The following is a 17,589-nucleotide window of genomic DNA, read 5'->3' on the forward strand; positions in this document are numbered from 1 at the left end:
AAACGTGATCAAAATGTAAATCGAATTAAAAAATACATATCAGGACAGCTCCTGGCGTACTATTTGAAAAATTTTCATTGACTAAACAAAAAAACTGGACCTAGAACGGACTATTATTGAATTGGAAAAAACAATTTCAAAAAATAAGATGGAAAAAACAAAAGAATGAAACATAACCAACTAACGTCGGCCGAATTGCTCTCAAAACGACCGGCGAGTGGTTGTCTTTGTCAGTAGCCAGCCACCGTTCAGTGAGGCTAGCTCTAGCTTGATGCGACTCTGCAACTTTTAGTTTTCTAGCTTTGTTAGTATATAAATCGAATAATTAATATTTTAAAAACTTGCAAAATATTAAAAAAATTTTAAAAAATTTTCAGATTTTGCAGTGAAAATGTTCAAAACTATTTTTTTTCTCTGGAGTTATGTCGAGTAACCTATCTGCAAGACTAGAAAAGCCTCGTTAGCCAGTAATGATCGTTAAACTCGGAAAAAAAGTCAAAAATTTTGAAAAAAAATCAAAAAATCAAATTTATCAAAAAACTGCTAAAGCTGGAGTCATTAAAAAATTGATACACATTCCATTAATTCTAAAATATATGCGACAGCTAATTATCAAACCTTGGACAAGATCCCTAGGACCCTGGTGCCAGAAAAAAATAACAAAAACTCAAAGATTCAAAAAAACTTTAAAAAATTTGCAAACATTTTCTAAAAATTGCTGATATTAAAATTTTGAAAAACATCCCATTACATCTAGAAGCTAAGAAAGACGTATAACAAAACCCAATAGGAGGTTGCTTGGCTCTTGAGGCTGGAGAAACCTAAGAAATGACAAAATTTTCAAAAAAAAATGAAAAAAACTTCAAGTTTTCTCAAAATATTGCTTAAACTTGTGATGTTAAAAAGTTGAAAGCTATTCATGATCAAAAAAAATTTTTTTACTACTTTATTATCAAACCCTCAAGGAAGTTTTCTGGCCCTTGTGAGAGGACAAACTTGAGTAATGACATTAAAGGTAAACATAACTGAAAAAATGCAAGTTTTATCAAAAACTGCTAAAATTCGTGATGCTAAAGTGTTGAAAACCATCCAATGGACAGTAAACTTTTTGCCAATCTATTATCAAACCTTACAGGAGGTTATGTGGCTCTTGAGGCTGTACAAACCTAAGAAGTGACGAAAAATTGAGGCTGTACAAACCTAAGAAGTGACGAAACAAACTTCGAAAAAAATTGAGGTTGCATGAAAAACTGCTAAAAATTGTGATAATAAAAGTTGAAAACTAATCCATGATCAAAAAATGTTTCCAGTAGTTTTTTATCAAGCCCCAACGGAGCTTTTCTGTTAGGCTGAAAAACCTGAATAAAGACAATAATTATAAAAAAAATTGTAAAACAGCAAATTTCGTAAAAAGAAATTTGCTTTTTTGGTGTTGAAAACTTGAAAAGCATTCCATTACAATTCGAAAATATACAGTAACCTATTGTCAAACCCTAGAGGAGGTTCTTCGGCCCTTGAGGCTCCAAAAATCAAAAAACTGAAAAAAATTCAAAAAAACTTTAAAAAAATGCAAATTTTTTTTTTTAAAAAAAGCTAAAATTTGTCATATTCAAAATTGAAAACTAATCCATGGCAAAAAATTCTTCAGTAACTTATTATCAAATCCTTAAGGACGTTTTCTGGCCCCTGTGTCTGGGGGGCTGTAACCGGGGGGCTGATGGGAAAGGCGGGGGTGCGCAACAGTGGGTTGGGGGGCAACAACGTGGTGGTGGGGGGGGGGGGGGTGGGGGCAATTGGGAGGGTCAACAGTTGGGGTGTCTTCAACCTCTAAGAACCGCCCTTCACACCATAAGTTCAAGTCTCCAAAACAGTTTGAGCTGAAACAGAGCTGAAAGGCTTTAAGAGAACTTAATGCCCGCTGGGCGCTACCTGTTTATCCCGTTTTTGAGGACGAAAATTCAAAAGCGTCAGATGAAAAATCGATCAAGCGAAAAATCGCATAAAAAAAACATAGCGGGTAGAATACCGGAAACGACTTGAATCGTCGTGCATTCTAATCTCTAACCTAACCTTACCGAAATCAGAACATCAAAATAGACAAAAAAACAAAAGTACCCCTGCAAACCACATTAAAGTGTTTTAAAAATGCCGACATTTTTTTAGGTGAGGGGGAGCTAGGTGGGGTGGGTGGGTAGATAGGTTGGGGAGGTGGGTAGTGCTGTGGTAGTTGGAGGGGGTAGTTAGGTGAAAGGAGGGGGTAGTTTGGGGGGTAAGTTGGGGCGGGGGGGTAGGTAGGTGGTGGGGGGGTATGTAGGTGGGTAGATAGGTTGGGGAGGTGGGTAGTGCTGGGGTAGTTGGGGGGGGGGGGGTAGCTATGTGAAGGGAGGGGGTAGGGGTAGGTGGGGGTAATCTGGGGGGGGTGGAAGTTAGCTGTTGGGGGGATAGATAGGTGGTGGTGGGGGGGGGGGGTAGATAGGTGGTGGTGTGGGGGGTAGATAGGTTGTTGGGGGGGGGGGGGGGGGGGGGGTTGTGCGGCGGTGTTGTTTAGATGATTAGGGGTGACTTATATAGGAACAAAAAATCTCAAAATGACCTCTTCACCTGGAACCAGCAGTTCCTAATTACTATGCATTACAAACGAAGCTACTGTTAAAGTCCAATGTTCGAAAACAGAAGTCAACAATCAAAAATGAAGGTAAATGCTCGAACAGAAAGAAGACAAAGAAGTCATGAACAAACTTGGTTTCTGCTTAAAAAAACCTGTAGAATCTCAATACTCCTCTTCGAGTCGTAAAAAGACCGGACAGGACTAATATAGTTGCTACAAACATCGTTTGAGAGCAATTAAACAGAAAATCAATGTCAAAATACCGCATGTGAACAAAAAACCCCTAGCAAGAATTGAAAATTTCAGTCAAACAAAAAACTAGGCCTAGAATGAACTATGGATGGATTGAGAGAAAGCGAAATTTTGTTCAAACACCTAATTTTTGTTCAAAATTAGAGCAAAAAAATTTTACGCCGCCAATCGTTTTTTCGCTACACTTCCTGTTTCGGCGTGACCAAAATCTCTGCTTCAACTTGAATCAAGAAAATGTGTGAACAGATCTTAAAAAAAGCGCTTAAACAGCGCTTCAAAACAATTCAAATTCTTTGAATTGTAAAAAAGGAGAGCGCCTAAATAATAGCTGTTTGAGAGGCTGACGGCGGCTATTATCAAACGTACAGAAATTTATACCTCACTACCATCTCAAGCATTTGATCTAATTAAAAAAACAAGTATTCTATTTACGACAGAAAGCTCACTAAGTTATCATTGAAACGATGTACATAGATATACGAGTATTGAAAACATGCGTCTAATCGTTGTGCAGGTGATCCGTTTTCCTTTAATTTTGATCATGTGCGATTGTGCTGCTACAATCTGACTTTAGGGAACCAAGCTGGTCATCTTGCTTTACTGACGCCGCTGTCGGTGGTGCGTACAAAAACCTGGCATACGTCCTTTATGACAAACTATGCCAAATTGTGTAAAATTCTCAATTCGATCAACACTCAATACCAACAAATATTTATTTTTACCCTTAACTGAAACACAATAAAATCAAAAATCTACAACCTGTTAAAAGTTACTGGTATTAATGCTTTTAAAGGTAAAACAAAAATATCAATTAAATCTTGTCTTCCATTCGATAGCAATTTTTAACGGATAAATTGCAAGTTCTGGCGTTTGATTTGAAGGGTTTATTCAAGTAAAATGATTACAACCTGTGTTCACAATGCTATACATTACTTCTTGATTTTATTTAATTAATTAAAGACATAAAACATAAACCGGATAACGTCGGTTGAGTTGCTCTCACTGACCTATTTTTTATACTCGCAGACCCAAGTTGGACTCCTTTTACAGCCGTAAGCTATAAAGAGTTAGGGCTACTTATTTCTGCGCGCGAAGTAGGCTTACCTATATCTCTAAGATTAACCGACTCAATAACACACAGATAAACTTCTTTGAATACGGTGGTAATACAGTATAGCAATGGAGTCAAGTGTATACACATGGTGTATCTAAACTAACAGACTGACTAGAGTTAGTGCAGCATGCGCTTCATATAAGAGAATAGTGTCTTCTCAGTCTCTGATTGGTTGGAGAAGTACATACAGTATTTCCGCTGCTACACAATGACGTTTACGGAAAAAAAGCGCGCAAACTAGGTTACTTCTGACATTTCGTTTCTTATCCACAACCTAGATCTCTCCAAAAAAATCTTCCGAGCTTTGAAATTTTGACGATTAAGTGCTGTTGTATCTCAAGAAAGGGCTTTGCTCAGTTTCTTTTCACATCTCTATAAATCGCAAGTAGTTCATTTTCTGAAGTAAAGATTTTAATTATAGGACAATTTCAATCGAAACAATATCAACATCAGAATACAAACAAAGTTTTTAATTTAGAGTTTGAAAACGAGTTTTTGCTACAAACAAGACGCTCATTCCCTTCATAGCATTATACCAATTTGTTCAAATAAAACACTTCATTCACACCACCACCACGCTTAATGAATTTGTGACCCCCCCCCCCCCCACATGTCGTAGCATTCTGTAACTTCAACTTAAAATAGTGATTCTTGGCTCCCGAGAACTTCAAAAGGTGATCTGCTATGAAGGAAGAATTACTCATTGAGCTTTTCGCGGCAGTCAGCCGATAGTTCGTTTTACACCTCACACATGATAATCTGGGTCTTTCCCATTATAACCCGACCCCCCCCCCCCTCCCTCCCCGTCAGTCCACTTACTGATCAGATAAAATATATGCCCTACTATCATTGTAAATACACCATACTTAGGGGGGATAATTTTATGGGGGGATAATGATGAAGACCCGATAATCTTGCAATTGGAAAAGGCTGGCAAATCAACAACAGGAACTATAGACCATATAGACTACTCGGATGATTCCGAATCAGTAGAGCTGTTGTCATTTGACTTGTTTCGATGCTGGCTGCTGGAACTTCCTCTGGTCCTGGATGAGGAGGATCCACCACTGCTCCGACCCCCACTGGCACCCCCTCCTAAAGCATTTTGTAAAAAGAAATCACGGGAATTAATTTCGCCTGTTTAATATGCTACCAACAATTTTTGAAGCACAGACATTAGAACACTCACGTGCACATTTTAAAATGCCGAAAGTCTGCAGTGTCAGAAGTCAAAATGCCAGAAGTTGCTACTTAGCCAGAAGTTGAATTTCGTTGACTTTCGTCATTTTCGAAATTCTGCCTTAATAATTGTGGTTCCTGCGTAATCGCAGCGGAACAGCATTAGGCCTACATTAGGCCTAGATCTCAGCTGCCCTTTTTCTTATTAATAATATCACGAACTGCTTCGCGGTTCTCTATAAACGCCAGAAGTTCTCAGTGACTTCAAGCAGAGTCACTTAAGCATTACTTATTACATCAGCGTAACCAATATAACAATCAGAGAGGACAGTACAGTTAAACAAGGTGCTGAGACTTATTTAACCTTACCACCTTACCGTGGCATACGCAAAACAGCTTCAAGAGAATAGAACAATGAATTTAAAGCCAATCAAAATTCTAGACAGAGAAAAACTGGATCTATTCTGTCCCCTCCGCCTCCCAAATTAGTGGGCATATAACTTCTACTTCTACACCCCCCCCCCCCCCAGGCATACGTGCTACTTTACATAGTAACGCGCTATATAACTAACAATTAAACAATTATAGGATTTTTTCGTAGTTACAGAGCACGTGCAATTACATAGTAAATTATGTAATAATATGGCGCGTGCGTCTAGGGGCTGCAAATGATATGCACCCAAAAAAGTGGTATTGGATAGTGTAGCTGGAGCTCAAATCATTTCAGAGCCAGCTTTATAAAAAATTAAAACATTTGGCTTAACTTCGACGTTTACCAAGCATCGTTGGTGTAGTGGTAGCATAGCAGCCTTCCAAGCTGTTGACATGGGTTCGATTCCCGTACGATGCAATTATTATTATTACTTATTAATCTATTATCACTTTTCAGATTCTAACTTTTCGTCAGTAAATTGGGAATAGAGTGACTTTTAGACGTCAGCATTTTGGCCATTAGGCTCATTAAATTCAAGCATCGTAGGTGCAGTGATAGCATAGCAAACTTTCCAAGATCTTGACATGGGTTCCTGCACGCTGCAACTCCTCTTGCAACATTTAATTTCCAAAAACCGCAAAAATGTTTTGAGCACTCAATCATTGCGCCAAATAAGTTTCCAATTTCTGATTTTAGTATTGATCAGAGTTCTGCTGGCGCTTTAAAATCGGAAATCAAATGAAAGTAACATAACCGTAAACAAAACCTAAACTTGAGATATTTCACTCAGACTAGCATCTCCAAGCATTGTTGGTGAAGTGCTGTCATAGAAGCCTTCACAGCTGTTTAAATGGTTCCGATTCCTGATACCAAATTTAATTTTACGTCGGCAATTTGAAAATAACTGAACTTGGATCTATTTAGTTTTGTCTATCCGGGTCTTTTATGAAGCTAGTAAAAGTTTGTTAGTGCTAATGAGTGCAAACCAGGAAGTTACATTTTAACGACCACTAGGCAATTATTGGGGCAGGTGGGTGAGGGGATAAGTAGGTAGTCTGTAGTTTGAATTGGGAGGAGGGACTATTATGAGTTCAAGTCATGAAAAAACTTGCTTCAGCTAGAACGAAAAACGTGCATAACACCAATACTCCTTTTCGAGTCGAAAAAATCTGTACAAAGTATTTTGATAAGGGGTTACTGTAAAAACTGGAGTCACTCAAAGGACAGTTATTGAGTCAGTCAAAAATCTGATGTGTTAATCTTGTTCTTAAAGTGAAATTTTGAACACAGATTCCCCTAAAGATCGAAATCCTTTAAAATATAAAATCACAGCCAACGGCTGTTCCAGCTTAGCAAACCAAATTAAAACTAAAACATACCCGGCAGATTGCCGGAAAATAGCCGCCGTTGATTCCAATAAGCATGATTGGGATTGAAAGAATAGAAGATATTGAAAAAAAAAGATTTGTGTACAAAAACATTTTTTAAGTCCGATTTAATTTGATGGTATTTCGTAGTTGAACATACTTCTGTTTCTTGGAGAGAGGCTACAGGGGCTGCTATCATAACCAATAAGCATTAGAGATGTGCACGTGGATTTTTAAGATGTGCACGTGCGTTGTTAGGTTGTTAAGCAAATTAAGCAGCTAAAAGGAGAAAGTTATCGAATATTGAGCTCGATATAAAGACTTTTTGCCCCCCCCCCCCTGTTTTTGCGTCCTGATTATTTATTTGTGGAGTGCACGTGGAATCGATTTGGGCTAGACGAAGATCCTGATATCAGTTCTCCGGTGAGACCGTTCGTTTCTAATACTTTTTACGTATTGGTTGCAGCGGTTGCCATAGACTTCATTCGTCAGGAGTCACGACTTTTGTCCCATCCCCCACCCCCCAAGTAAACTTCCTGTGGTGGCTGTCCCCCCAAATTTTCTGGGCCGGTTTGCCTGTGAAAACAATTGTCTAATTATTCCCCAAATTGCGTTTTTCATTCACAAGTCGGAAAAGAAAAAACAAAAAAATACCAAAAAAAAGTTAGTTTTGCTTGCGGCTCTTGCCATTTAAACTGCAGAGACTATGGTTTCACGATAGACACGAATCGAGATAAATGAACGAACACCCAATCAAATTCGATTGAAACCGGAAATCGCTTATTTATTCACTGTTTTTGCGTCCAATTATTGTTTACCATGCAAAAAACCTTTAGTTCTGAGCAAGCTAATCAGCTTGATACAACAGAAGAGATCCAGACTGGTTTCTAATCCGCGGAGTTCAGTGATATTGAAAACCAAGAAATACACGATGAGTATTTCGTCCATAAGAACACTGAAATATGGATTCCTGGTCACAGTAAAAACATATACGAAGCAAAAGTTATTGGCCACGAAAACAATCGACCAAGAGTGCATTATGTGAATTGGAATAGAAAATAAGACACCACTTTTGACTCTTATTCAGTTTGGATTTATCTGCAGTTGGTAGAACAACTCAAGCAGCATCCAGTTATGACCGATGAGGTAAACGACTTGATACAAAATGCGTGAGAATCCCGCGCAATTTAGATTTGAGTCTTCTAGTGGTTTAACACAAGATTTAGCGAGGCTTAATCTAGGTGACAAAATTCATGCAGATAATATTTTTATCAAATGCAGAGAAAGAATCTTTGATGAAAGAATTATTTCCACTCAAAAACACAAATAACAGCGTGCCTCATGAGAACGAAGTGCTTTGGGAAGATAGATGGAATACTGTTTGCACACGCAGATGCAAATTTTACAGATTGCCGACGGGAGAAATTGCTAAACAACATGTCGAGTTGCTAAACTGCGAACTTGAAATGTTTCTGAAATCAAATATTCCATCAGAGCGACTTCTGGTTTTTTCGGCTCTCATACTCCACAGAGACAACAAAGTGAGACACTCCCAAGATGTAAAAATAACAATTGAAAATAGGATGGAGTGCTCGGTGGAAAAATTTCAATCTCTTGTTCAGTCTTATAAGAGATGCTCTCAATTCTCGAGCAAAGCTGCGAGAACTCAAAAGAGTGACCCCGAGGAGAAACTCCGAGCGTTTGCGAAAATGGTTCAAGAAGGGATCATCAAAAGTGCAACAAGGTTCCTTGCAGATAAAAATGAAACGAGTGTTCTTAGGCCTTCTGATTTAATAGACGGAAGAACGGTAGCCAAAATTCTGCAAGAAAAGCACCCGAAAGCCTCATCATTATTCGAAGAGACATTCAACATATCAGAACTTCCTCCTCTAGAAAAATTGAATATAACAAGCAGTACAATTGAAAAACAAGCCCGAAAACTTTTCGGTAGTTCAGGACCCTCTGGATCAGACGCCAACCACTGGTTTGATGCGCTAATCAGGTTTGGCCTCGAAAGCTCCAGATTGAGAGACATTGTGGCGTATAATCAAAGCCTTGTTCTCATGTCGACTTATTGCATTAGATGTCGACTTATTGCATTAACCAGGAGTCAGACCAATCGGCATTGGTGAAACTTTGCGAAGATTACTCGGAAAAGCAATAGCGGACCTAACTGGTGATGACTTGGCGTATGCGTTTGGATCAGAACAACTTGCGGGTGGAGTGTGATGTGGAGTTGAGGGATCGATTCATGGACTTCGAGATTTGTTTGAGAAAAAGTCCTCCAATGGTTTTGGTCTGTTGCTATTTGATGCAAAAAAAGCATTCAATTATATAAACAGAACTTCCGCACTTCTAAACGCTAGAACCCTTTGGCCAGGAGCTTCCACTTTTCTGTACAATAGTTACCAGGAAAGCTCTAAACTTGTGCTGAGCAATACTGACGTCTTTATCCGCAGCGAAGAAGGGACAACTCAAGGCGACCCTCTTTTAATGCTCTTTTATGATGTTGCTCTATTGCCCTTAATCAAAAATTTGCACAAACCGACGAAACATAAACAAAGTTTTTATGCAGATGATGGCGCGGCTTGCGGAAAGTTCAATGACTTAAAACAGTGGCTGCAACAAGTAGTTGATGAGGGGCCGAAGTATGGATACTACCCTGAGCCAAAAAAGAGCTTCCTTATTGTTCATCCCGACCACGTTGATGAAGCGAAGCGTTGCTTTGAGCAAAGCGGTTTGAAAATTGTAACTGGAAAACGTTATCTTGGAGGCTTCATTGGCAATGAAACTACCATGAAAGAATTTAATCAAGAAAAAGTCAAAAACTGGCAGGCTAAGATTCAATTTTTGAGCGCTGTAGCCAATTTCGGCCCTCATGAGAGTTTCTCGGTGTTCACTAAATCAGTCCAGGCCGAATGGAATTTTCTGATGAGAGTTGTCCCAGGTTGCGATGAATTTTTGAACCACTAGAAGATTCAATAAAAACCAGTTCATATCAACCATAACTAACATTTATAATGTGAGTAAAACTCAACGTAGCCTGTTCAGTTTGTCTGCTAAGAATGGAAGATAAGTATTCCAGACCCAGTGGTAAAAGCGAGTGAGCAGTTTGAAATGTCCAAGAAAACATCTTCACTGATTTCGGATTCTATTTTGAATGGAACGACATTGGACATCGAGGAACACAAAACTCACGTTCGCAGCAGCAAACAAAATTTCCAGCTGGAGAACGAGTCCCACCAGAGTAACACATATAAGGGTTTGTTAGAACAAGCATGCACATCAGAGAGAAAAAAAATGGAGCGGAATTTCAAAACGGGGAAACTCTTGTTGGTTAACAGAAAAGTGTCAGAGAGAGACAATTTTGTTTTGTCGAAGAACGAATTCCACGATTCCATGGCGCTAAGATACGGTTTATCCCTAACAAATCTCCCTGTGAAATGTGACGGCTGTGGTAAAGATTTCCATGTTCAGCATGCCCTAATCTGCAAAAAAGGAGGCCTGATTACACAAAGGCATAATGAAATTAGAGATTTATTGAGAGACGTATCGTGCCTTGCATGGACTTACACTCAAAAAGAGCCAGTAATTCGTAAACATTCAGAGAATCAGAAAGCGTTAAGAGCCGATCTTCTCATAAGATGTGTCTGGAGGCCGCAAGAAACTGCCTCGTTTGATATTCGTGTCACAGACACTGAGGCAAAATCTGACAGCAACAGAAATCCAGAGGATATGTTGGAAAGCTGCTCTGACAAAAAGAGGAAAAAATACTCCGAGGATTGCCAGGAAAAGCATATAGCTTTTAATCCGTTAATTTTCAGTGTTAACGGCATGATGGCCAGAGAGAGCAACATTTTTCTCAGAAGACTGGCGGACAGACTCGCTTCTAAGTGGGACAAAGCCTACAGCATTATCATGAACTGGGTCAAACTGAGATTGAATTTTTCCATCTTAAGGGCTTCAAATCTGTGCATCAGAGGAACTAGATCTAAATGGAGATCGTTTCGCTATGAAGATGGAGCCTTTATACCTTGAAGAAGTATGTTGACGTTCCAGTTGTAATCGGATAAAAGTTATCAAATATTTATCACGAAACTTGAGAGTGCAGCGTACTTGTACCGGCATGGATTCAAAAATCTATTTTATAAGTCACCCAATCAGCAGGGACAACAAATTTTAACGCCAACTAGCAGGCCCGCAAAATCATCACAAGAAAATCATTTAAAAGAATAGGTTTAAAATTGAGATTTTTTTCGTACCAGCTCAGGCTGTAAGCCATGACCCTCGTTCAACAGCCAGAGGTATTACGTTACTTTAACGATGTGTTTGGTTTAGTATATTACCCCAAGTAACACCAATTTTTTGATCGAAGACTTAATTGGCTTTGCTATCTTGCATATTTAAGTACCGTTAACACTTGTACAGATAACGAACTTCTACATGTTCGCAGAGCGCAACTCATATAATACATTAATCTACATGTTTCAGGTGCGGTAAAATATGCGAAGTTGAGCTATAACATGCAAAAAAGAAAAGAGAAAGCAAAAAGGGTACAAGAGAAAGAAAAATAGTGAGAGAAGAAAGTGAGAAAAGAAAGTGAGAAAAGAAGAGGAGAAAAGAAAGTGAGAAAACAAATAGAGAAAAGAAATTGAGAAAAGAAAGTGAGAAAACAAAGTGAGAAAAGAAAGTGAGAAAACAAAGTGAGAAAAGAAAGTGAGAAGAAAACGACGAAAAGAGAAAAGTGAAAAGAGAATGAGGAAAAGAAAGTGAAGAAATCAAAGAGAAAAAAAAGTGAGAAAAGAAAGTGAGAAGAAAACGACGAAAAGAGAAAAGTGAAAAGAGAATGAGGAAAAGAAAGTGAAGAAATCAAAGAGAAAAAAAAGTGAGAAAAGAAAGGAAAAAAGTGAGAAGACAGAGTGAGAAAACAAAGCGAGAAAACACAGTGAGAGAACAAAGTGAGGAATTAAAATGAGAAAAGAAAGTGAGAAAAGAAAGCGAGAAAAGAAAGTGATAAACGAAAACGAAAAGAAAGTGAAAGAGAGAAAAGAAAATGAAAAGAAAGTGAGAAAATAAAGTGAGAAAAGAACGTGAGAAAAAAAAGTGAGAAAAGAAAGTAAAAAAGGAAAGTGAGAAAAGAAAGTGAGAAAAGATAGTGAGAAAAGAAATTGAAAAAAAAGAAAGGAAGGGAAAGTGAGAAGACAAAGTGAGAAAAGAAAGTGAGAACAGAAAGCGAGAAAAGAAAGTGACAAAAGAAAGTGAGAAAAGAAAGCGAGAAAAGAAAGTGAGAAATGAAAGCGAAAAAAAGAAAGTGAGAAAAGTGAGAAACGAATGTGAGAAAAGAAAGTGACAAAAAAGTGAAAAAGAGGAAGGAAAAGTGAGAAGACAAAGTGAGAACAGAAAGCGAGAAAAAAAAGTGAGAAAAGAAAGTGAGAAAAGAAATTGAGAAAAGAAAGTGAGAACAGAAAGCGAGAAAAGAAAGTGAGAAAAGAAAGTGAGAAATGAAAGTGAGAAAAGAAAGTGACAAAAAAGTGAAAGAGAGGGAGGAAAAGTGAGAAGACAAGGTGAGAAAAGAAAGTGACAAGATAGTTGGAAAAGAAAGTGAAAAAAGAACGTGAGAAAAGAAAGTGAGAAATGAAAGCGAGAAAAGAAAGTGAGAAAAGAAAGTGACAAGAAAGTTGGAAAAGAAAGTGAGAAAAGAACGTGAGAAAAGAAAGTGAGAAAAGTGAGAAACGAATGAGAGAAAAGAAAGTGACAAAAAAGTGAAAGAGAGGAAGGAAAATTGAGAAGACAAGGTGAGAAAAGAAAGTGACAAGATAGTTGGAAAAGAAAGTGAAAAAAGAACGTGAGAAAAGAAAGTGAGAAATGAAAGCGAGAAAAGAAAGTGAGAAAAGACAGTGAGAAAAAAAGTGAGAAAAGAAAGTGAAAAAAAGAAAGGAAGGGAAAGTGAGAAGACAAAGTGAGTAAAGAAAATGAGAAAAGAAAGCGAGAAGAGAAAGTGAGAAAAGAAAGTGAGAAAAGAAAGTGAGAAAAGAAAGTGAGAAAAGAAAGTGAGAACAGAAAGCGAGAAAGAAACTGAGAAAAGAAAGTGAGAGAAGAAATTGAGAAAAGAAAGCGAGAAAAGAAAGTGAGAAAAAGAGAGCGAAAAAAGAAAGTGAGAAAAGAAAGTGAGAAAAGAAAGTGAGAAACAAATGTGAGAAAAGAAAGTGACAAGAAAGTTGGAAAAGAAAGTGAGAAAAGAACGTGAGAAAAGAAAGTGAGAAAAGAAAGTGAGAAAAGAAAGTGAGAAAAGAAAGTGAGAAAAGAAAGTGAGAAAAAATAGTGAGAAAAGAAACTGAAAAAAAGAAAGGAAGGGAAAGTGAGAAGACAAAGTGAGAAAAGAAAATGAGAAAAGAAAGCGAGAAGAGAAAGTGAGAAATGAGAAAAGAAAGTGAGAAAAGAAAGCGAGAAAAGAAAGTGAGAACAGAAAGCGAGAAAAGAAAATGAGAAAAGAAAGCGAGAAAAGAAAGTGAGAAAAGAAAGCGAAAAAAGAAAGTGAGAAAAGAGAGTGAGAAAAAGAAGTGAGAAACAAATGTGAGAAAAGAAAGTGACAAAAAAGTGAAACAAGAGAGAAAAGAAAAAAGAGAAGACAAGTTGAGAAAAGAAAGTGAGAAAAAAAGTGAGAAAAGAAAGTGAGAAAAGAAAGTGAAAACAAAGTGAGAAAAGAAAGCGAGAAGAAATTGAGAAAAGAAAGAGAGAAAAGAAAGTGACAAAAGAAAGTGAGAAACGAAAGTCAGAACAGAAAGCGAGAAAAGAAACTGAGAAAAGAAAGTGAGAAAAGAAATTGAGAAAAGAAAGCGAGAAAAGAAAGTGAGAACAGAAAGCGAGAAAAGAAAGTGAGAAAAGAAATTGAGAAAAGAAAGCGAGAAAAGAAAGTGAGAAAAGAAAGCAAAAAAAGAAACTGAGAAAAGAAAGTGAGAAACGAAATTGAGAAAAGAAAGTGAGAAAAGAAAGTGAGAAATGAAAGTGAGAAAAGAATGTGAGAAAGAAAAGAAAGTGAGAAAAGAAAGTGAGAAAAGAAAGTGAGGAAAGAAAGTGAGAACAGAAAGCGAGAAAAGAAAGTGAGAAAAGAAAGCGAAAAAAGAAAGTGAGAAAAGAAAGTGAGAAACAAATGTGAGAAAAGAAAGTGAGAAAAGAAAGTGAGAAACGAAAGTGAGAACAGAAAGTGAGAAAAGAAATTGAGAAAAGAAAGTGAAAAAAGAAAGGAAGGAAAAGTGAGAAGAGAAAATGAGAGAACGAAGAGAGAAAAGAGAGTGAGAAGGAAAGTGAGAAAACGAAGTGAGAAAAGAAAGAGAAGAGAACGACGAAAAGAAAGTGAAGAAAAGAGAATGAGGAAAAGAAAATGAAGAAATGAAAGGAAAAGAAAGTGAGAAAAGTGAGAAAAGAAAGGAAAAAAACTGAGACGACAGAGCGAAAAAACACAGTGAGAAAACAAAGTGAGAAAACAACGTGAGAGAACAAAGTGAGAAATGAAAATGAGAAAAGAAAGTGACAAAAGAAAGCGAGAAAAGAAAGTGAGAAACGAAAACGAAAAGAAAGTGAAAAAAGCGAGAAAAGAAAATGAAAAGAAAGTGAGAAAAGAAAGTGAGAAAAAAAAGTGAGAAAAGAATGTGAGAAAAGAAAGTGAGAAAAGAAAGTGAGAAAGGAAAGTGAGAAAAGAAAGTGAGAAAAAATAGTGAGAAAAGAAAGTGAGAAAAGAAAGTGAAAAAAAGAAAGGAAGGGAAATTGAGAAGACAAAGTGAGAAAAGAAAGTGAGAACAGAAAGCGAGAAAAGAAAGTGAGAAAAGAAAGTGAGAAAAGAAAGCGAGAAAAGAAAGTGAGAAAAGACAGTGAGAAAAGAAATGGAAAACAAGGAAGGGAAAGTGAGAAGACAAAGTGAGAATAGAAAGTGAGAACAGAAAGCGAGAAAAGAAAGTGAGAAAAGAAAGTGAGAAAAGAAAGCGAGAAAAGAAAGTGAGAAAAGATAGTGAGAAACAAAGAAACAAATGTGAGAAAAGAAAGTGACAAGAAAGTTGGAAAAGAAAGTGAGAAAAGAACGTGAGAAAATAAAGTGAGAAAAGAAAGTGAGAAAAGAAAGTGAGAAAAGAAAGTGAGAAAAAATAGTGAGAAAAGAAACTGAAAAAAAGAAAGGAAGGGAAAGTGAAAAGACAAAGTGAGAAAAAAAAATGAGAAAAGAAAGCGAGAAGAGAAAGTGAGAAATGAGAAAAGAAAGTGAGAAAAGAAAGCGAGAAAAGAAAGTGAGAACAGAAAGCGAGAAAAGAAAATGAGAAAAGAAAGCGAGAAAAGAAAGTGAGAAAAGAAAGCGAAAAAAGAAAGTGAGAAAAGAGAGTGAGAAAAAGAAGTGAGAAACAAATGTGAGAAAAGAAAGTGACAAAAAAGTGAAACAAGAGAGAAAAGAAAAAAGAGAAGACAAGTTGAGAAAAGAAAGTGAGAAAAGAAAGTGAAAACAAAGTGAGAAAAGAAAGCGAGAAAAGAAATTGAGAAAAGAAAGAGAGAAAAGAAAGTGACAAAAGAAAGTGAGAAACGAAAGTCAGAACAGAAAGCGAGAAAAGAAACTGAGAAAAGAAAGTGAGAAAAGAAATTGAGAAAAGAAAGCGAGAAAAGAAAGTGAGAACAGAAAGCGAGAAAAGAAACTGAGAAAAGAAAGTGAGAAAAGAAATTGAGAAAAGAAAGCGAGAAAAGAAAGTGAGAAAAGAAAGCGAAAAAAGAAACAGAAAAGAAAGTGAGAAACGAAATTGAGAAAAGAAAATGAGAAAAGAAAGTGAGAAATGAAAGTGAGAAAAGAATGTGAGAAAGAAAAGAAAGTGAGAAAAAATAGTGAGAAAAGAAAGTAAAAAAAGAAAGGAAGGGAAAGTGAGAAGACAAAGTGAGAAAAGAAAATGAGAAAAGAAAGCGAGAAGAGAAAGTGAGAAAAGAAAGTGAGAAAAGAAAGTGAGGAAAGAAAGTGAGAACAGAAAGCGAGAAAAGAAAGTGAGAAAAGAAAGCGAAAAAAGAAAGTGAGAAAAGAAAGTGAGAAACAAATGTGAGAAAAGAAAGTGACAAAAGAAAGTGAGAAACGAAAGTGAGAACAGAAAGTGAGAAAAGAAATTGAGAAAAGAAAGTGAAAAAAGAAAGGAAGGAAAAGCGAGAAGAGAAAATGAGAGAACGAAGAGAGAAAAGAGAGTGAGAAGGAAAGTGAGAAAACGAAGTGAGAAAAGAAAGAGAAGAGAACGACGAAAAGAAAGTGAAGAAAAGAGAATGAGGAAAAGAAAATGAAGAAATGAAAGGAAAAGAAAGTGAGAAAAGTGAGAAAAGAAAGGAAAAAACTGAGACGACAGAGCGAAAAAACACAGTGAGAAAACAAAGTGAGAAAACAACGTGAGAGAACAAAGTGAGAAATGAAAATGAGAAAAGAAAGTGACAAAAGAAAGCGAGAAAAGAAAGTGAGAAACGAAAACGAAAAGAAAGTGAAAAAAGCGAGAAAAGAAAATGAAAAGAAAGTGAGAAAAGAAAGTGAGAAAAAAAGTGAGAAAAGAATGTGAGAAAAGAAAGTGAGAAAAGAAAGTGAGAAAGGAAAGTGAGAAAAGAAAGTGAGAAAAAATAGTGAGAAAAGAAAGTGAGAAAAGAAAGTGAAAAAAAGAAAGGAAGGGAAATTGAGAAGACAAAGTGAGAAAAGAAAGTGAGAACAGAAAGCGAGAAAAGAAAGTGAGAAAAGAAAGTGAGAAAAGAAAGCGAGAAAAGAAAGTGAGAAAAGACAGTGAGAAAAGAAATGGAAAACAAGAAAGGAAGGGAAAGTGAGAAGACAAAGTGAGAATAGAAAGTGAGAACAGAAAGCGAGAAAAGAAAGTGAGAAAAGAAAGTGAGAAAAGAAAGCGAGAAAAAAAAAGTGAGAAAAGATAGTGAGAAAAGAAAATGAAAAAAGGAAAGGAAGGGAAAGTGAGAAGACAAAGCGAGAAAAGAAAGTGAGAAGAGAAAGCGAAAAAAGAAAGTGAGAAAAGAAAGTGAGAAAAGAAAGTGAGAAACGAATGTGAGAAAAGAAAGTGACAAAAAATTGAAAGAGAGGAAGGAAAAGTGAGAAGACAAGGTGAGAAAAGAAAGTGAGAAACGAAAGTGAAAAGTTGGAAAAGAAAGTGAGAGAAGAAAGAGCCAAAAAGTGAAAGAGAGGAAGGAAAAGTGAGAAGACAAGGTGAGAAAAGAAAGTGAAAAGAAAGTTGGAAAAGAAAGTGAGAAAAGAAAGTGAGAAAAGAACGCGTAAGAAAAGAAAAAGAGAAAAGAAAGTGAGAAAAGAAAGTGAGAAAAGAGAATGAGGAAAAGAAAGTGAAGAAATGAAAGAGGAAAGAAAGTGAGAAAAGTTAGAAAAGAAAGCAAAAAACTGAGAAGACAGAGTGAGAAAACAAAGCGAGAAAACACAGTGAGAAAACAAAGTGAGAAAACAACGTGAGAGAACAAAGTGAGAAATGAAAATGAGAAATGAAAATGAGAAAAGAAAGTGAGAAAAGAAAGCGAGAAAAGAAAGTGAGAAACGAAAACGAAAAGAAAGGGAAAAAAGTGAGAAAAGAAAATGAAAAGAAAGTGAGAAAAAAAGTGAGAAAAGAATGTGAGAAAAGAAAGTGAGAAA

General features: G+C 36.7%; 1 protein-coding gene and 1 non-coding gene across 2 annotated transcripts in view; one reads left to right on the forward strand and one right to left on the reverse strand.

The window, feature by feature from the left end:
• Window positions 1-4,849: 4,849 nt before the first annotated feature.
• LOC142337924 (integrator complex subunit 3-like) overlaps window positions 4,850-17,589 on the reverse strand; it is a 180,240-nt gene continuing 167,500 nt past the window's right edge. The window contains exon 20 of the mRNA XM_075387563.1: window positions 4,850-5,069. Coding sequence (XP_075243678.1) covers window positions 4,942-5,069 — 128 coding nt within the window. The 3' untranslated portion in view covers window positions 4,850-4,941. The remainder of the gene's footprint in view (window positions 5,070-17,589) is intronic.
• On the forward strand, window positions 5,933-6,003 carry Trnag-ucc (transfer RNA glycine (anticodon UCC)). The gene has a single exon. It is a non-coding gene; the product is annotated as a tRNA-Gly (tRNA).

Source organism: Convolutriloba macropyga, chromosome 4 (genome assembly GCF_964194025.1).
Source record: "Convolutriloba macropyga chromosome 4, txConMacr16.3, whole genome shotgun sequence".
In the NCBI taxonomy this organism is placed as follows: domain Eukaryota; kingdom Metazoa; phylum Xenacoelomorpha; order Acoela; family Convolutidae; genus Convolutriloba; species Convolutriloba macropyga.